At 47.7% G+C, this 20,099-nt stretch overlaps 1 protein-coding gene across 16 annotated transcripts in view; it reads right to left on the reverse strand.

Moving 5' to 3' along the window:
* Nucleotides 1–20,099, reverse strand: part of LOC123833467 (phosphodiesterase 4D interacting protein) — a 202,492-nt gene that overhangs the window by 19,012 nt on the left and 163,381 nt on the right. For 10 of the 16 annotated variants that reach the window (XR_006788272.1, XM_045861703.1, XM_045861702.1 and 7 more), the window contains 10 exons: nucleotides 15,532–15,764; nucleotides 12,157–12,592; nucleotides 11,129–11,321; nucleotides 10,130–10,249; nucleotides 8,742–9,270; nucleotides 6,822–7,057; nucleotides 5,757–5,808; nucleotides 4,318–4,541; nucleotides 3,524–3,676; nucleotides 1,339–1,524 (listed from right to left, as the gene is read on the reverse strand). Coding sequence is in view for 15 of the 16 variants with exons in the window: in XM_045861703.1 (XP_045717659.1) it covers nucleotides 1,339–1,524; nucleotides 3,524–3,676; nucleotides 4,318–4,541; nucleotides 5,757–5,808; nucleotides 6,822–7,057; nucleotides 8,742–9,270; nucleotides 10,130–10,249; nucleotides 11,129–11,321; nucleotides 12,157–12,592; nucleotides 15,532–15,764 (2,362 nt within the window). In the remaining variant the exon portion in view is untranslated. The remainder of the gene's footprint in view (nucleotides 1–1,338; nucleotides 1,525–3,523; nucleotides 3,677–4,317; nucleotides 4,542–5,756; nucleotides 5,809–6,821; nucleotides 7,058–8,741; nucleotides 9,271–10,129; nucleotides 10,250–11,128; nucleotides 11,322–12,156; nucleotides 12,593–15,531; nucleotides 15,765–20,099) is intronic. The other 6 variants (XM_045861699.1, XM_045861704.1, XM_045861697.1 and 3 more) reach the window with 1 other exon arrangement.

A 20,099-nucleotide genomic window follows, 5' to 3' on the forward strand; every position in this document is an offset into this window, starting at 1 on the left:
GAATTTGTTTGGCTGAGCTCGGCTCATGCTCTGAAGAAGACCCAGATTTGGGCCCATCTCTCCTACTTACCAGTGACCTTGAACAAGCAGCTTCACTTCCTTGAGCCTTGGGTCCCCTCTCTGGCTCTCCCTATCATGCAAGCTGAGTGAGGCTCAGGTAAGATCAGGTCTGTGTCACTATAGAAGCCTGGGCTGCTGTGCTTGTGTGAGCGGATAAGCAAAAGGCAGCCTCTCAGACTTCCCTGCCTGCAGAAAGGAAGGTGTACAAACTCCCCTAAACATGGCGTTAGTCTGCCTGGTTCTGACAATCAGGCAGGGGGCAGTGTTTCCATTTTCAGGGTTGACAAAAGAAATAATTTCATCCAAATGACATTTGAGGACTGAGACACACAAATTCTCGGCTGTGTTCCTAGGCCACCGGACTCCCTTTGTGTGGGATCCTTACATCAGTCTCGGGCTCACCCGAGCTTCTCTGGAGGCACAAAACGTTCTTTCAAGGTCATTGCAAACTGCTTTCTGTCATTTTTTTAAAGTGCCACTAGAAAGCAAATTAATCGTGTGAGGTTCTTTTCTTATTTTTTCTAAGCTATAATTGATCAAACGCAAAAATAATTTTATGATGAGGCATCTAGCCCACACATACATCCAACCCTTTTGTAAAAAGTGACCGTACACCATTCACGAACTCATGAACCTGTGACTACATAACAACAGCTCTCTGTGAGTCAGAGGGCAGAATTCGCAGCAGACGCCACAGCTGTGCTTCTGGTTCTAGTTGCCCATGCACCCCCTGGCCAGGGGCATGAATGAACCTTGTGCACTAGGAAGACGGGCTGTCACCTCTCCTGAATCGCTCTACTGCCACCTCTTGTGGCCCGCGCCTGAGGAAGTCAGGATGTGAACTTGACTTAAAGCATTTCACAGCAGGAAGATACAACGGCCATGGAAAGGATCCCACCGAACACGGCGTCTTTGTCACAGCCGCTTCCTCATGCATGGGCCGGGCTCAGAGCTCTCCCCCGCACGCTGCCAGCAAGCACATCACTGGTGCATCAGGCTTTCGGCACACCTGGGGGTATGCTACATTGGCAATGGAGGGAGGAACTCCAGGTCTAGGGCCTGGCGAACAGATGAGACACACACCCCGGAAAGACAACAGTAAGAACATTTACAAAAAAAAAAAAAAAAGCAAGCAGAGTCATCCTGCTACCATCCACTGATAATGTGTATCCCTAGGCTGTGTGTAGGGGAAACTCTGCCATCAAGCCATGCAGAGCCACACAGGGTCGGGGAGAGGGCTGCCACTCGCAAGCACACAAATGCGGCGGAAGTGCTCACTTTCTCCCAATTGCTTCTGCAGCATCTGCAGCTCCTGTTGCGCCTCGGCCAAGGAGACCGCGGGTGTCTCACAGCAGCCAAGGAGGGGAGGGCCAGTGGAGCGGAAAGGCAGGAAGCTGGGTGGAGCTGAGGGCAACGGTGCCTGGGGGAGGCTAACCAGCGTGGGGATGGAGGGAAAATGAAGGCCTGGAAACAGAAAGTTAGGGAGAAAGTCGAGACATCATTGCAGAGAAAGGGAGAGAAAGGAATGGATAAAAGATGGAGAAGATGAAACTTCCCTGACCAGATGTCTCCTTGAGAAGTGGCTGTCACTCAGCGTGGTGCTGCCTGGGACGGCTAAGAGTGACCACTGCCATGGCTAAGGGTGAGCACTGCCACCCAGAAGGCTGGCCTAGCGGCCCCTCCTCCTTGTCCCCTGCCAGGGCCACCCTGCGTACACAGTCTGTGCTCATCTTGACAACAGCTGCTTATAGAAGGCAAGGTGGCATTACAGTAACCTGGGGAGCCACTGTTCCCTCCCAGCAACCCCGGGCAGAGCCAGGTCAGGGCAGCTGTGTCTGAGTGCTTTCAAGGGCCGCGGGGTGCTGCTCTCTGCAGGTGCCTGTCCTTGCCCTGTGTCAAGACTCTCTGTATACCTCGAGTTCCTTTTCTGAAAGCATCGGGGCTTACCCTGAGGCAGGCAGAGTGAACCAGGACTCTGGGAAAATTTGCATTATTAAAGCACGTAATTCAAGACTCTGATGGAAACAGATTTCAGAATCCCAAAGCCGTATGTTCGTTCACTCACCAAATGAAAAACAGAGGCCTCCACAAAGGGACTTAGTAGACAGAGTGGCTTACAGACCTGTCTGGGCATTCGTATCACTTGGGAGGAATTCCTCACACGCACAGACTCTGTGAGCCTCAGTGCAGACCTGCTGAACCACAAACTCTGGGAGGACAGCTTGGACATTTGCACTGAAACAAATCTTACAGGCTGTCGTTATGCGGCTCACCTACAGAAAGGTCTTTAGGAACCCTGGGAAGTTCTGATGTTTGAATCTGCCTCTTCTTCCCTAAAAACAGTTACAGGGCAGGCATCCCGAGGAGGGAGCAGACACTAAGAGTGACATGTGGCGAATGTCTCACGTGGAAGAGGATGCTCACGTTCTAAACCATACTCACTGGCCCAGGACGCTGACACGGTATCAGAACAATATTGCGAAGACACCCGAACTGCCAGGTGACACAGCCCAGGCATCCTTCAGGGAGGCATTCTGATTTTAAAACCCTTGGCCTTCTGCTCTGTTTGACCCCAAAGCGTTTCTGCAGATGTCTACAGCGCTGGGTGAGCGGCCTCTCCCCAGGAGTTCCTTGTCCGGCTGCTGCTAACTCCTGTGGCCGAGAAGACGCATCCCGCCCCTTAAGATTTGGGCAGACTTGTTCTCAGGAGAGATGGGGTGACAGAAGGAAGCACTGTGCTTTCTGGGGTCACCTCTGCACAAATCTGACCTCACCACACACCGCCCTGAAGACAGCAGCCAGTGGGGGTTGGGGGTAAGAAGGTAAGACAAGTTGGCCCTCTCCCTGCACGGTGGCTGGTGCAGATCTGCAATGAAACAGCGCACCCCTGGGCCTACGCTGAGGCAGGTAAGTGAAATGTACCTCCCTAACTGGCCCCAGGATAGGCACCATATACATGTCAAGGACTGCCAACCCATTCATAAATCCCGAATGAATGGAATCTTGTCTGGGGATACTGAGGCTCCTCAGCCAGGAAGTACGCAGCCCCACAGCAGGTCCCCTGTTGTGCCAGGCCTTGTAGGCTATGGCACAGATAAAATGGGTAACATGTGCAGGGGAGCAGTAGACGTGAACTTTTTTTCCCTTTGGCTACTATAATCCTGGGAGAAATATTTTGCCCCTTTGTTCCCCAAGATGAAATGAGAGAAGGAAATGAAAATGTTTATTAGCTAACTACTGATCAGAATTGGTAGGGATCTCAATGTCTGTTGTGGATTACTGATTTTTCTAAAATGTTTCAAACAACAAAAAGTCAGATACAGCGAATGAGAATGGTCTCTTCATTCTGTCTAGGATCTAATGCAAATAAGCCCCCAAGAGTGGAAACACCTGTCCCTGAAGAAAGGTCAAACAGGCAGCTGGGGGAGGGGAGACGAGGCCCCTGCGGCTGACGGGTGCATACCTGGGTGGACCTGGCTGGCCTCCTGGGGGTGGTTCTGGGGAGCAGGCAAGCTGACGGGGTTGCTGCTGGGTTCGGCCTTAGCCCCCGGAGGGGTGGTGGTTGATGATGGATTAGAAGACAGTACAGCAGAATGACTTGAATGATGGATGGAATCTACAAAACCCATGAATGAAAGAAAATGATGTTCTACAGAGAACTGGAATCTGGCCTGACAGTTAACCAGGGGAAACAGGGAGGAGCCTCGCTTTCGGGGAAGCACCAAGCACAAGCCCTGCGAGCAGGATTCATTTCCTTATGCACAGATAGCTCCCTTAGTGAGGCAAGCCACCTCAGAGGTGATATGGGGCAGAGAGCCCTGAAACCAGGAAAATGCATCTCCTATAGTACAAGGCCAGCGTGCAGCATCTGTGGGGTGCTGTTCAGGAGCTGCAGCTAACGAGATCACTGCAGGAAGGCACAGGTGTCCCATCTTAAAGAAGGATGTCAGCCAGACAGATTCTGTGCTCAAGAGGCAGTGGGGAAGAAAAGTCTGCTTTGCGCTTCTTCCTCTCCCCACTGGGGCTTGCCTTGCCTCTAACAGCATGCACATGCTGTGCTATGGAGACCTGGTGACAGTGGTCACTTGCAGAGTCAGGGGCACAGCAAAGATCCTGACCCACCGGGGCCTGTGCTTGGCCCTTGGTCTCAGGGCCATGTTCAGCCTGAGCCACACCAAGGTGGGTCTATAAGGCTTGGTTATGGAGGTCTCCTCTCAGCCTAGATAAAGCTGGTGCCATTCGGACAGTAGAGGCTACCTGGGTGACCAGACGAAGCTTTCTTCTCTTCATAGTGTGTGTACTCGCTGGCTACGTCCATGTCAGAGCAGGCTTCCAGCTCATCAGACAGGAAGGAGGAGCTGCTGGGAGAGCGGTGGGAGTCGGACAAGGCGCGGCTGCTGGAGGGCGTGAGGGAGCGTGCGTCCAGCTTGGCCTGCAGAACTTCAATCACTTTCTCCTTCTCCTGCAGCTCCCTGCTTAGCCTAGTGAGGTGAGGGAGGACAACAGGTGAAATCAAGGTCACCAGACCACCTAGAGAAAAGCCACAGAAGTCAAGGGGACCAATTCTGCAGAGAATAATTGAAATAGCCCACCTCTGATTAGGGGTCTGGAGTAGGTGGGGTGCAGAGGGAGGGGAAGCAATAGCTACCCAGTGCACCGACCACCTGATACGCTGAGGACTAGCGGAGACTGGGCTAGCCCTCTAAGTGCACTGCTGCTTCAAGTATGGTCCCCACGATGGCTACAGCCTGAGCGGTTACCTGTCTCCAACAAAACGAGTACAGAACTGGAAGGTAGGCAAGCGCTGAGAAACATATAGCAGTTTGGCTTTGCCTTCACATCCAAGAGTGCAGTAAGTGAACTCATCTGGATGATTGAGATACAGACCACGTGTGTGTCTGATGGATTAGAAATGAAAATAAAAGCAAAACCAAAACACTTTGTCTGCCACCAAGGTATTTTGAGAAGCACTGTACGGCATAAAGCACAGTCATGACACAAAGTGTCTCAAACTAGTAGTTACAATCCTGGGCCCATATTTTATTGTGTATCATGAGGCTGTTGTCTGCAGTGACTCATTGAAAACTGGTTTCTAAGGCACTGCAGTGACCCAGGGATGGCCAATGGCTAGGCCTTTTTCACTAGGAACTGTAATATAATTATTTTTTTCCAAGGAAATTGGGAGGCTTTAGACGAACTGCCAACTCAACTCGGGGAAAGCCAACCTGGTGAAAAAGTACACCCTGGTCTTTAAACTCATGGGGTCGGGGTGGGGGGGGGTGCGGAGATTGTGCCTGGGGCAACAGGCACACAATGCAGTGTGCAGATAATGTTTTAATGAGTTGTATACTTGAAACTTATATAGTTTTAAGAACCAATGTCACCTCAATAAATTCAATTTAAAATGTAAATAAATATACAGGGGAGGGGAGAGCAGAACAGACACTTGGGGATGGTAAGGAGCCCCCAGATCTATGTAACCAAGCCTGGAGAATAAATATGCAAGTAGAAATCAACAGAATTGTATCAAAAGAGGGTAAAGAACTAGGTTAAAAGCAATAGTAAAGTGTCCCATGAATAAATGAATTCATCACAGGCAGCACTCTCCTCCTCCGCCCACCCCATCTGTGAAGTCGCAGCCACGCCGAACTCCTCGGGCTTGTTCCTTACCCCTGACCAGGCCCTGTTTGGATTACCTGAGGGCCAGAGGCTCCAGTCCAGCTTGATCTTTCTCACTTTTATGATCTTCTGCAAACCAAATTCAGAAAACAAACAGTAAAAAAATCAGGCAGGTCCCACTTCGCACATTATAAACGCAGAAGGCTATTTGGGTGGAGAATAAGGATTGCTCTGTGTGGGTCCCAAGGTGCGGGAGGGTTATTCTGGGAGGCCTCGGAGTGTGTCTTTAAAGGAGAGACCCAGCAGGCTTCTGAGCTCACTGGGCAGGCCGTCCGGAAGGCCTGGGGGTCACCACCATGACTTCCTCTGCCCTGAATCAATACGAAAAAGTTCAAAAGGCATTTGCCCGGCTTCCCTCTGGAATGACCCAGCCTCCAAGCCTGCCCTACACTGCCTGCCAGTTGTACAGCTGGTGTCCCGTCCCAGCTTCCCTGTAGAATCTACTCTTTGCCTAAGGTGAGTAACAGCCCAGTCCCATCTTACTGACTCTGAAAACTGACCCTGCTGTACCCAGGAAGTTCTCTCTAAGCAAAGAGCTCCAATAATAACCAACATCTTTAGCTGTTGTACTATGACAATCAAACTAAACCATGTCCAAAAGGGCATGGTACTTTAGCTATTGGATATGTGAATTACATTCATGTATGATACCATGCAATAAATAAAGAGAGAGAGACCAAAAAGATAAGTCATTTGCCCAAAGCAAGTTCATGGCAGCTCCAGGCTAGAGCTTGGGTCTTGAAGTTCTAGGCTCAGGGCTCTTTTCAGTATCACAAGGTCCTTTGACCTCATCTCCCTTTCTCCCCACTAGCACCGGATGGATGCAGCAGCCTCCCTCCCTGAAGGTCACATTCCATGGACGATGATGTCCCTAGAGCAGTAATCAAGGCCCCTCCAGCCCTGTGTGTTCCACTGCCGTGCTTCCCATGGTTCTTCCTTTCAGGCCTGATCCTGTAATGGCCTCGGGGAATGGGGGAATGACGTGAAAGCTGGATGCTGAATTTAAAGGCTAAGGCGGAGGTGTCTAGGCCTGAGGCTGTGCCAGTGACTGAGAGTGTCCCAGAGCCCCGTGGCCAACTTACTGGTGCTGAGCTTGCTGCTGAGCCGCTCCGTCAGCTGGCTTCCCTGGGCGAGCTGCTCCCGGAAGCTCTGCCCCAGGTAGTAGTCAATGTCGTTGCTCCTTAGGAGGTCCTCAAAAGCTTTTACTGTATCTTTTACATGCTGGGCGAGAAGATAACAGATACCTCTCCCTTCCCGTATTTTCTGGCGTAAGTAGGATAGTTCTCGGGCCTGATCCTGAATCAGGGAATCATATTTCCTAATGCAGGGATGAAGAGAAAAGAGTAAAAATGGCAAAGAGTGAATGTTAGGTTATTGGGGCTTCCAAAGAGACTTCTGTGAGAAAATCTCTAAGGATCTCCCCCAAGTGGGGTTCTGGCACATAAGCCAAAGGACAAGTGTTTCAGAATAAATTCTGCTCTGGCAAACCATTGCATTAAACAGTTTATGCCACTGTTCTGTGTATGTCAGTCATATGACCAAAAATGAATAGTAAGTTCTGTGGGGGAAAGATGGCTTTTACACCCCTAACAGCACCAGTATAGTGTGGACTCACAGGTGTTGTACTATGTACTATGTTGTACTCAATAAATACTAAGCATATTTACTGAGTACATACTAAGCAAACACTAAAACTAAACTGAGTAGACTCACTTAATCCTAAACCTGGAGAGGATCTTCCATGTGCTCTATTCCTAAGACCATCTATACTGACGGCAGGCTGTCTCACAAAGACGGCCATTCCACAGCTCCCATTCTGTCACCCCTCGGACACGAGGCTTTGCCGCTCTTTCATTGGCAGGTAGAGGCTATTCTCCATCTCCTTAAATCCGGCTGGGCTCTGCGACTACTTTCAACCAAATAATACAGTGAAAGTGACACTGTGCCACATCCAGAAGTTGGCCTGGCAACTTCCACTTCCTGTCTCTTGGAAGCCCGCTGCCATGCAGAAGTGAAACTACACTGAGGCCACTCCCCTATGAGAAGCCCAAGCCAGGAGGGGAGGCCCGGGGACAGAAGCCACATACGTGGAGAGACAGAGAAGCCAAGGAGCAGAGTCACCAGACTTGTCAGTGAAGGAGCCGTGTCCAGCCCCGCGAGACCTTTCCGATGACTCCAGCCCTCTCCACCTGCTGATGGCAGCCACACGAGAGACCCCCAAGTGAGAGGCACTCCGCTGGGCCCAGTCAATCCCCGTAGCTGTTGTTTGTATTGTGGGCTGGTTTGTTACTCAGCACAGATAACCAGGAGGGATGCTGGATGGCTATCTACCCAGCGTTTTTTCAACACAAAGTATCAAGAATAGTAAGAATTATGGCAAATAGTACTAAGAGCTTAATAGAGGGTCTGGCACAAATAATGCCCCTTCTTTATTATAAAGTCATAAGCATGTAATTCTGTAACATAACAATACCAAACTCGAGCACACCATATGACATTTTAGGTGAACTGTTCAAATTAAAGTTACAAATTATTACCAACCACAGTCAAGCAGGCATTACTTTTGCCGGACCCTGCACATGCCAGGTGTTATTCTAAGTGCCTGTACTAATTCACTAAAACCTAATAACCACCCTTTCAGATAACTTCTCTTATATCCTCATTTAACAAACAAGAAAAGGGGCTCAGAAAGACTAAGTAGGTCGCACGGCTCATAAGTGCCAGAGCCAGGACTCACACCTAGGCAGTCTGACCTCAGTCTCGCTCTGACACTGTCTGTACTGTCACCTTACTAATACATTCCTGGGAGGAAGTCCTAGAGACCTGGCCCCTCCAGGACGGGGCCACCCTCCAGTGCCCTGCCGGTTGCTTCTGTGTCCTTTCTTCAGACCTAGGTCGGTTACTGAAACAAGCGCCCTGATGGGTTTTCTCTTCTACCTGCCTGGCTACCCCACTTCAAGCATAAACTCAGACATCATCAATCATGTGAGGGTCCCCCTTACCCAGGCCACGAGGCTGATCTCAGCTCCTCAGCCAGCTTCCCTTCTAGTCCAGTTTTTGGGAGCTGGGCCTCCAGCTGGGACACTCTCTGGATCAGACTCTCCAGATCCTTTTTGGCCTGAAGCCCGGGGGGGTAGAAAGCCCCAGTGCCATCAGACAGCCACCCCTCATCCTCGTCAGTGACACTATGCGGTGAAGATCCCTCGAGGGTGCTAACGGCCTTCAGCTTTCGGGGTCTCTCCAGACTGGACGAATAATCACTCGTTACTGAGAGAGATCGGACCCGGCTCTTGAGGTTTTGGATGACCTTGTTGGCAGTCTGTAGCTGGGCCTTCAGATCGCTGATGTCCTTACGGAGGACAGAGATGTCTTCGGACTTTCCGTATGCCTGCAACTCCTCCTGCTTTCCCAGCTGGCTCTCCAAGGGCTTCCTCCCCGGGAGGCTGGCCGGTGTCGAGCCCAGGTGCTCCTGCTGGGAGCACAGCCCCTCCATGAGGACTGTCTCCCTGGGGCTGTCGTGCTCCTCACACTCTGAGGAAAGACAAAGATGGCTCCTGAACAGAGCTGGGCAGGCTACCACAGCCTCTCCCTTTACGGGGAGGCAGGTCTGGTCAGTAATTAGGACAGCGACCCTTGAAGCAGCACTGTATTCAGCCCTGGCCCCGGACTAGCATTCAAATACAGCACTTATCCTCCCAACAGCCCTGCAGGCAGGTGCGGTCCCCCTCTGTGTTCCTGAGCGCTTTCCCCCTCTTCTCGATTTCAGTTTGGTGGTGTCCCTACAGTCAAAGTCCTTTAATAATAGAGAAACAATTTTAACTTATGATCTGCATATTCCCAAAAGCTCATTTGGTCTTTTCAGTAATAAATAAGACTTAGTATTTTTTTTTCTATAAAAATCAATTGGCTAGAACAGTTCTTTCTTTAACAGCAGTATGCTGGAAACTAATTCTAGAAATTCAAACTCACACTAAGCCTCATCTTGGGCAAGAGTTTTCCTCCTGCCCTGACTGGGTGGCTCAGTTGGTTAGGTGTCGTCCCGCAAAGCAAAAGGTTGCTGGTTTGATTCCCGGTCAGGGCACATGCTTGGGTTGCAAGTTCGGTCCCCAGTTGGGGTACATATGAGAGACAGCCAATCAATGTTTCTCTCTTACATCAGTGTTTCTCTCTCTTGTTCTCCCTCCCTTCCCTTCTCTGTAAAAATAAATAAATAAAATCTTAAAAAGAAATTTTTCCTCCAAACTCCCCTTCCCTCTCTGGTCCCGTGCCCTCTTCAGTCTACTCGCCCACCCCCCACCCCTCCTCCTCATCAGGGGGGAGCCTGGCCAACAGCGCCCAGATGTGAAAGCTGACTCTGGGGGGGAAGGTGAGCCCACATGTATGCCCTTACCGGGGCTGGTGCTCTCTTCCCGCTCAGCCTCATTCTCACTGCGGCCACAGGTCTCGTAGCCCAGGTCCTGGAGGTCCACCTGAACCTTCTTGCTGACCTGCTTCACCGAGGATTCACCTGCTTGGGAGACAGAGGGTGTTAGAGGGTATCGGAGTTTCTCACATACTCAGTGGCACATACACTGGCCCCCCGGGGTGGGACGTCAGACCCAGAGTGGGGCAGGTGCTTCTTTGGACTCCCGCGGTAGAAGAGACCACCCTCTCCAGGCAGCAGGACTTCCTCCGCCAGGATGAGTGTTTGTTCACCACAGATGACCTCCCCTACGGACAACCTAGCTTAGTCAGGACTGGACCCCTTAGGCAGGTATTGCATCCTCTCACCTCTAGAAGTCCCAGGGCTACTAGCAAGTGCCCTATCCACAGAAGCTCAGTAAATACTCCAATGGAGCCGAACTAATTTAGAATCCCAAGACATCTGTATGTGCACTGTCCAATAAGGTAGCTACTAGCCACATGTGACTATTTTATGTTGAATTAATTAAAGTTAAATAAAACTTAAAATCCCCAACTTGAAGTAGCTGGATTTCATGTGCTCAATAACCACATGTGACATAGATATAGAACATTTCCATCACTGCAGGAAGTCCTACAGGAAAGCACCGATTCTAGACCAACAGCGATGATATATTTTTAAAGAATCTAATGTGGTGCAAAGAAAAGCAGAAGAGAAACAATTAGTGTATGTGAGTGAGGTAAAGTGGTTTGCTGACTATACCAGAAATCACCAGACCTTGATATTAACCCATGGCCTCCCTATGCTCCCACTGCAAACATCCTTCTCTGCCATCTGTAAATTAAATTAAATAGCCACTTCCACAATTTCAGGACCATGGTCAAGATTGGGTTCTTTTCAGGTTGGGGCAGAAAAGTGAAGTTTGCAAAGCATGTAGCTTCTCGGGCAGAAGACAAGCACTTTGGTGATTAGGAACTTAAGACTTACTGAACATGACTCTGTACTTCTCCAGCTGATTGGCCTGGGCAAACACAGTGGCTTCTGATATCAGCAGCTTCTCCTGGAGATCTTGATAGCGTTGTTTGCATTGTGCCAGCTGGGAACGCAGCTGCTTGGTGGGTCCTGGCAGGCTGAATTCTGACTGTGGCCCAGGACCACGGGCTTGGGGCTGGTTATCCAGCTGTGGAAAGGAGCCAGCACAGGGAAGTGAAGGGACGCAGGCAGTCTGAGGTCATCCCTCAGGCGCTGAGAGCTACTTCCCCTCCTGAGCCCTGTGGGCCTGTCACAGCACTGCTCAGGCCATTTGGCAGTGACTTGCTTTCCAGAGGGAGCTCCTGGAGAGCTGAGATAATGTTTTATTCATCTCAGCATCTACAGCACGCAGCACAGTGCCAATCGAGTCCACAGAAGAGCTCTCAGTAAATGTGTTCAGCGGTTGGAAAGAGAACAGGTAGAAACCTCCACCCATCTCCCGGCATTCCTGCCCCAGCCATCCTCTCTGAAGCCTCAGCAAAGCCCCTCCCCTTAAAAAGGATCCTCATAACCTCCTCTGAGACTTGGGGACAGACACCTGTGATGAGCTGTGATGAAAATGGCAGTGATAAGGGAAAGATGTCATTACACACCACCTGTCTGGGCTGCACTAAAACCTCATGCATCCCTATCCAGCATCCTACTGAAATGATCTGTTTGTGTGCCGTCTTTCCCCTCCACACTGAGTAGCTGAAGGACAGAGACCAGGTCTTATTGCTTCCTGCCAACACCAACTGTGTTACTAGAAAAGTAATCATGTGAGACGTATTTATGGGAATTAATTACTCGAGAAATATTTATGGGATAATGTTGCCAAAGGCTTTCGGAGGCCGAATATGTGAGGAATATCATGCCCACTGCTTGTGGTGCAAAGGTGCCCTTCCCTGGTACCTCCTGACCCACGGGCAGAACTGCCTGAGGTAAAAATGGACACCTCCAGCCCCTCTCCACAGGTCCTGCTGTCCATCCAACCCCACACTTACTTGGTGAGCATCCACTGCGAGGGCAGCCCCGAGGTCGAGGCTCTGGGGTCTGGGGCGGGGCCTCACAGTCACATCCTCCCCTTCTTGGCCTTGGGGCTTCCCAGGAGGGCCAACCAGCTCTGTGCTCATCGTGTCGCTCTCCCTGGCCAGGTGCACAAGGAGCTCTGGATTAAGTTTACTGGTGCCTTCCTTGCTGCTCAGCACCAGCTGTTCTTTGAGGAGGTTGATGATGTTGTGGGCATTCTTCAGTTTTCCCTGGAGCTTTCTGAACTCAGCCTGAAGGCTCTTCTCATTCAGACCCCCTTTGGCCGCCTCAGTCTCCACCATCGCCTCGCCCTTCTCCTTGTCCTCCTCAATCTCCCATCCATCAGACATTGCTTCTCCCATCTGCTCTTTCAGCTCTGCGTTCTCGAGGCAAAGGCTCAGCATAGTGTTCCTGCCGGAAGCATACATCATCAGGGCCCAAGTCCGATCTTGACCTCAGTTCCCAAAAGCCCATTTACCCACGTCTTACTCCATCACAGACTCAGAGACACCAGAACATGAGTTGACTTCAGAGACCTACAATAACACTCTTATTTATAAACCAGAAAATCATGGCCCAGGAAGAGTAAGAGACTTGCCTGTGCTCCCATAGCTACCTGGTGGCAGCATCATTGTTAAAAATCCCAGACTTCAGACACCTGGTTTTGTTGTCTTTACCTGTGTCACACAGCCTGATATTCTAACTTGCTTTGGGCCCTGGAGTAAACAAGGGTACTTCAACTGTTAGGAAAAAATAAATAAAGACTTTGCCTGGGACAAATTTTTTATTACGAACTCTACAGTTCTATTAATTACCCTCAGTCAGTTTTCAACTACTGCACGAGACATTGGGACCCAGGAACACAGAGGAAACAAATAATACTAATCAGAACTTTAATCGAAGGAACTTTTGTAATTACTTGCTTCATGTCTGACTGCCGTGAGAGAAGATCACCCTCATGAGAGCAGGGGCTCTGTCCTGTTCGCCCTGTATCCCCAGTGCCTCCACATCAGAGAAATAAAATGGACTCGCCCAATAACTTTCACCCAGCCACTCTAGACCCACTTTGTCCTCCCAGCAAACCCTTCAGTGGGGTAGGTGGAAGCAATGAAAACAACATGGCTTTCACAAGGCAATTCACTTTAAAATAGGCAATTCACCTACCCTCTTTGAGCCTCAGTCTCCATCTGCATAAAATAAGGATTACGACATCTATCTAGTGGAGTTATTGGATGCATAAATGAAATTACTTATGTGTGGTGGTTAGCTCAGGGTCTTCCATGGAGGATCATTTAATTCTGCTGAACCAGCTGCAGACCTGAGGAATGCTAACATCAGAATCTGAGGAAGTGCTTTTAAGGCCCCTGAATCTACATTTTTGCTTAAGTTCCACAGGTGCTTCTCAAGTGTGCTAAATGACGAGAAGAGGCAGAAGAAATGAGGAATTCACCACTTGAAGCATCAGCAGTTGGCTATGCCCCTAGATTCAATTTCTCAGAATCCCAAAGTTTTGGAATCCCACAATTTTGCAGAGCTTATCTAGTCCTAATTGAGGAAGGAAGTACTTTAGGACTTAGGACTTGGACAGACTATCTCTGAGAGGGCTTCCTCAATGGAGAAAAAGGGAGCTGGTACTTCACCAAAATTGAGGTGTGAGAAGGAGAGAAAGGGACACGTGTGTAGTATAGAAAAACATTTAATATTTTAACTTTCTGCTTTGGGGGAAACCCTATTGTTTCACAATATAAACTAGTGAAACAAAGCTCAACAAAATCTTCCCAAGAGGTAAGCTATGCATTAATTATATAAAGTCTGTCTTCTGCAATATCAGGGAATCTTAAGGTTGGGTAGAGTTAAACAAGTCAGAGTTTCTGGCCAGTAACTCTCAGGAAAAAAGGAAAATAACCCTTGCCCTGGCTGGGTGGCTTAGTTAGTTGGGGGGCTGTTCCCCATACTCTAAAAGGTTGGGGGTTCAGTCCCCATTCAAGGAGCATAAGGGAGGCAAACGATCGATGTTTCCCACATCACTGTTTCTCTCTCTCTCTCTTTTTCTCTCCCGTCTTCTCTCAAATCAATAAATACATCCTTGGTGAGAGTAAAAGAACAGGAAAATAATCCACAAAAACATGTGCATGTGGTTTGGCTGTGAGTTCAACTGTAGGATCAAAAGAGATAATAGTGTTCTTAACTCTGACAGCTCAACTGAGTTTACATAGAACAGAGTTTAAGTAAAACTTATCCTTTAACTTAAATAGACTTTAAGGAAAGAAATTCCAGGATAACTGGGAATAAAAGAACCAGCAGAAAAGAACCATGAGCACAAGAATGATTCAAACATCGCCTGACAAAGTATGTGGTATGAAGGCAAAGCCCAGATTGTAGAAACTGGGGGCCAGGGGTCTAGCCCTGAACTCTTTTTTTTTTTTTTTGAGCTTTTGTCACTTTATTGTTAACCAGTGAATGTTATCCAAAATTATAGCTGTAACTCTAATAGCCCTGGACTCTTACTCAACCTTGAGCAAATTACTAGAACTTTTTAGGCCTGAGTTTCCTCCAGTACAAAACAACAACATGAGGTTAGATGCCAAGGACCTCTCCAGTGCTACTGTTATTCTACCATTCAGGGATGTTTCAGGGGCACATAACAGGCGGGGAAGTAACAGGGCACGAATGAGAAGTTGTACGTCTGCACAGCTGTGCCCTAAACAACAGGCCATGCTGATTATGGATAATCAGGGATGAATGAGTAAATGAATTGACCCCATGTTACCAAAATGTTCCCAAGCATCTTTTGGGGGAAAAAAGAAAAAGGCATTAAAGACAATGTGGCCAATCTAGCCAGTGAATCAGCGATTTGCCACTTTTGTGAAGATACCGGAGGTTAATAAAATTGTTGTTCTGTGATTCAAGGCCTCATGCTTCTGGGACAGAGCTGAGTAGAGACAGAGTTTATTCTTCTCCTAAACTGTTCTGGTTGGGTACACAGCAGTGAAGGAGCTTGGATACCAGGAGATTCCTTACATGTTCCAGTCAATTCAAAACAGCAATACCAGTTATATAACTAGATTTCCAGTCATGATTATCATCTGGATGGCTAATAATGAGCATTATCATATGAAATGAAAGCCAGCTTTATTTGAATAATTTGAATGGTAATTATTGATAATCCTCATTATCCAATATCATTCACTTTTCTCTAAAGATTTTGTAGAACCGCAAATGCCTGGAGCCTGGCACGTGGACCTTGAAGCCCCACGGCAGCGCGGGTGCTTTGGCTGCAGCAAGGCGAGTCCCTGGGCTGTGGCGGCCTCTCAATAGGCAGGCTCCCCATCTCTGGGGCCGTGTCCTACCTGATGTGGGCCACCGAGGAGAATCCTGCTTCCTCAATTTGAGCCTTTAGCTCTTTCAGTTCCCCCTCAGCTTTCCTCTTCTCCTCTAAGTGCCGGTGGATCTCAGCTCTCAGGTGGAGCATTTCCTCCTGAAGACCCCTGTCATTTTCCCCTCCTGTCGGGGACGGGGAGGGAAGAGACACCTTCTGGGTCTCCACGGCTGCCAGACTTTTCTCCAAAGCCACTCTGATGAGCTGAAAGAAAATCATGGTTTAAAGAAGTCAGGTCATTAAAGAGGACCCAAGAGGAACATCAGATCTGAAAGGCAGCCTTGAATGGGAACTAAAAAAGGCAGACCTAAAATGAGCTCCCTCCAAGCCTTCCTCAGCCATAAGGGCCCTGGAGACTGGGTTGGGTGGGGAGGACACCCTCTGCGAGCAGGAAGAATTGTTGCCATGGGCAGGAAGAGATTTCAGAGTGGGTGAGAAAAAAAAAACGCAGCATGTAATCAAAAACAAATGCAAACAAATGAGGTTTAAATGGGACTGGAAAATGTGGGTGCTGTGATTCTTCTCCTGAGGGGACAGGTTTCCCTGAGAGTCTGCTCACAAGTCAGGAAGCTTCCTTGGCTCCAAGACACTTGAGTTCTTGACTGGGAAGATCAAGACTCCAGACCCCAGAGCTCAAACCCCAGGGCTGTGCCCTTAACTCAGGATGATTCAGAGCGAGGACTCAGGGTGCTCAGCAGTCAGGAGTCACAGTCACAGAATCAGAATAGGGTGAAGAAGCAGGTAAGACAAAGCAAGCTCAATTTCATTGGCAGCAGGAGATCACACCCCACAACTGCTGGGAAGTTAAAGCGAGGCGACCCACCAGCAGGCGATTTCACTGGTCGGTTAATCTTCCCTGTGCCCATGCTGCCCGCTGAACTCCCTCTACAGATCTAAGCAGTGAGAAGAAAACAGGAAGCAATATTTTCCCACCACCCTTTTTAAAAATACTCTTGAAGTTACTTCTCAGTGTTGCAACTAAAACAGATCATATGATTTTTCCTCAAATGAGAATTTTTAACTTTTAGACTTTCTTATTCATCTTGAGCTCCTCTCCAATTTTCCCTATGCTTTTAAAAGTGCAGAAACCAAACCCCGAATAAGATACTCGATTTAGTGCATGACTAATTATTTCAGTGCAAGACTTTGCCTGACTGTCCACTACTAACCCTGTACCCCAGTGTCACGTTGGCTTCTTTTTCCTCCCAGCATTTCGAGGTTTTACCTAACTTCAGGTCAATTTTGACCTCCCAGTTTCCCGCCTCTCCCTGTAGCTGTTTCTGGGTCATGCTGTTTGTCATCTTTCATCTCTATAAATATTAGGACTGTACTAGTCATTTATGAATTCATTCTGCCTATATAAAATCGTTTCCCAAGGTCCTCAGAATAGTGTAGTGGCTGCTTGATTAAGGACACATCATAGAATTAAATGCTTTATTCCTTCATTCAGGTCACAAATGTGTTGAACAGAACAGGGTCTCAAGGACCATAAATGGGTCAGTGATTGGTATTGCTGCTTGGCTCAGCAGAAAGCTATTGGCTTTTGCTTTTGTGTGGTAACAGAGCGCATAGTAAGATCTAGGTTTCCGGTGTATGAAGGGGTTGACTCACAGCATGTATGTGCAATGGGGTTGTAAAGAGACGTGCATCCAAGTCAAAGATGAAAGAGATGAGCCAACACAATTGCTCATTTCCTAGGCACTCAAGCCCCCCTGGGATTGTGAGCCTGAGATTTGGGAGGCTCTGGAATGTCTGTCTCTTGTGCCTCTGTTGCCAAACTGGGTTCAGACTGGTGGCCATCCTGCATGTGTCACAAAGGCTCTGGGACAAAATAAAGGAATGGGGATTGGATAAGACCACATTTGAAAGTTTAGAACCTCAGCCCCCATTTAAACTGTGTGAATCTGTCTATGTAAACTCTTTGCAACTAACCTAAGTACACAGTGCCATCAGCTTTGAATATGGGCACATTTCTTCTGTTCTAAACCTTAAGGGTTCCTTCTGCTTAAAAATAACGTCTAACTTTAAAGACACCTGCCTATTCTTAATGTGCCTTTTGATGCGTATCTTTTTCTATTGATTTAAATATATCTACTTTATTTAAATAAAAATGAAGACCCATGGAATGCTAACATTGAAAGGGACCATAAGGTCCATCTAGTCTAATCTCCGACCTGAAAACAAGAAAAGAAAGATCTGATTTGTTCCCAGGCTAATTTGCTTTTCATAGTACCATGTCAAAGGAAGCTTACTTTGGCTAACTTATCTTTAAAATTTAAATGCAAATGCATGAAGGCTACTATTTCTTCCCACCCCCCAATAAAAACCCAAATATGTGTAGTAGCAGTATAAATCCTTTATGTCTATTGTTAATTATATATCTTAAAGGGTTTTTCCCCTTTTTCACATTTCCTAATTCATCTGTTCTATTGCCTCCACGGTGTATAATTCAACTTTTTTGCATGCTGGGTTTCCATTTGCCCCACAGAGGTCTACATGTAGCTCTCATCTCTTGTTGGAATAGAGTTGTTTTGTTTTTACCCCATCGCTTCACGTCTCTCACAATGTACATCAGTTGTCTGACAGCATTAAGGACATTAAAGATATTCTTTTCTCAAGTTTGTCACACTAAGTCTACTGACTTTTCTCTCCTTTGATTTGAACCTTGATTCTTGATTAATTTTCTCCTGCAAAAGTTTAAGTGTGACAGTAACTCATTACTCTAGTTTCTTTCACAGGAGTTTTAGGTGTTTATTACAGATCTTACAGTTGATTGAGAATGGAAATTACCATCATGGCCAGACCTGAGACTTCCTGAGGTGGGCGAGTTCAAATATAAGGATAAAGCAACTTGCTTTGGCCAAAAGGTGGTTCCTGCCTTGGAAGAAACACAAAGTTGGATGTGTTTGTTAGGGTATTCATGTGTATGCTGGAGGTAGGAGGGCAGTTTTGTGTTGAGAATGAAGTCAACCTTTTAAGAACACAAATAGAAGAAGCTCAGGGCCTATATTCTTAAGGGACCATTTTCCTTGGAAACAAGCAAACACATTTTTGAGAATCTGGACACAAAACAGTTATGGCAAAAAAAAAGCTTTATTTAATTGGTAGAAGAGTCACACCCTCAAGCTCCAGAAAAGTTGAAGTAAATTTACAATGATTTCACACACCTCTTACCCCAAACTGAAGATCTGCGTTTCAAGGGAAGGTGATGGAAAGCAAAATGGTGCTCACCCAAGATATTCTTCATCCAATAGGTATATATACTTTGTCTATCACGAGTCAAGCCCCAATTCAAAGATTTTTTCACCCCTAATTTATTAGCTCCTATGCCAAGTAATAGGCAGACATTGCAAGGGAAACACAAATGCCCCCCCGCAAAGGTTTATTTCAGGATGGAACTAACCTTCTCAAAATGTGCTCTGGTCATTTTCTCCATGACAGGCTATAGGAAAAAAGGTTAAGGAAGAAATGACTTTACTGACCAGTTTGCCTACATCTGAGAATTAGAGTAAAGGCCTTGTCAATGAGAACCTGGCTCTCTTCACATCTGTGTCTCCTGTTCATTTATTCTGAAGTTAATCTTGATCCATGGTAGCAATAACCATCAGCGACTCGCTGACAGCTCAATCTAGCTCTGTCTCAGGGTGGACATTTGGTCTGCATCCTGCAGAGCCCCCTTGCTCACCCAAGACCCTCAATGGAACCAGGAAGTGAGAGGCAGAGGGACCTGTCCCAAGGGGCTGTGGTGCACATAATTAAAGTTACAAGCACTGGTCAGCAGGATTCAAAAGAAGCTGTTCAAGCAAAAGGATAAGTAGAGCTCATGCAGAAACTCAAGGGAAAAGTAAGGGTCAGGTATGTCTAGAACAATAAAGAGAGGGTCTTGACAGAAGGTGAAGAGTCTGTGTTGAAGATGTGAGATATTCCAGACAACTACTCATGTCTTCAAGAGCCAAAGATTGTGAAATCCTCTGAGATTTGGGGACTGCTCCCTTGGGCCCTTCTTGTTGGTTTATTAGTTGCCTCCTCCTTTTCTTGTGCAGGAGATGTACAGGTGGACCAGAAAGCCTCATTTCCCCTACAGTTTTCCTAATAGCCCCAAGGAAGTTATCACTGAAAATGCCCAGTGGCTCCTCCAGGACAAATACCAATAATTCACATTCTCCTTAATAACTCAGAGAGTCACAGGCATGGTCCATCTGGGAGATGTGATCACTAAATGTCACTGGGGACATGTGGGAGTACCAGTGGGTGCTATGGTGTCACTACTGGTGATTTAATCTCTGAGATCCAGGCTGTTCAACTCTTGAGCTTCAGTGATGGTTGGTGAGAGCAGTGTTTCAGCCTTGAGTTCCAAATTCTGAGGTTTGACAGGGGCTTGCTCTTGAAGTGTCATATCCTGGTCACTGACGTGTCATGACCTGGGTGGCCCATCCAGTTGTCCAACAAAGTTCTCTTTTATACAATGAGATTTCACTGAGAATGATTCTGATCCTCTTAGAGTTTCTCAGAGAGCATTCTCCCAGAGCAGATCCCATG

Source organism: Phyllostomus hastatus, unplaced genomic scaffold (assembly GCF_019186645.2).
Source record: "Phyllostomus hastatus isolate PE091 unplaced genomic scaffold, TTU_PhHast_1.1 phas_scaffold_216, whole genome shotgun sequence".
Classification (NCBI taxonomy): Eukaryota; Metazoa; Chordata; class Mammalia; order Chiroptera; family Phyllostomidae; genus Phyllostomus; species Phyllostomus hastatus.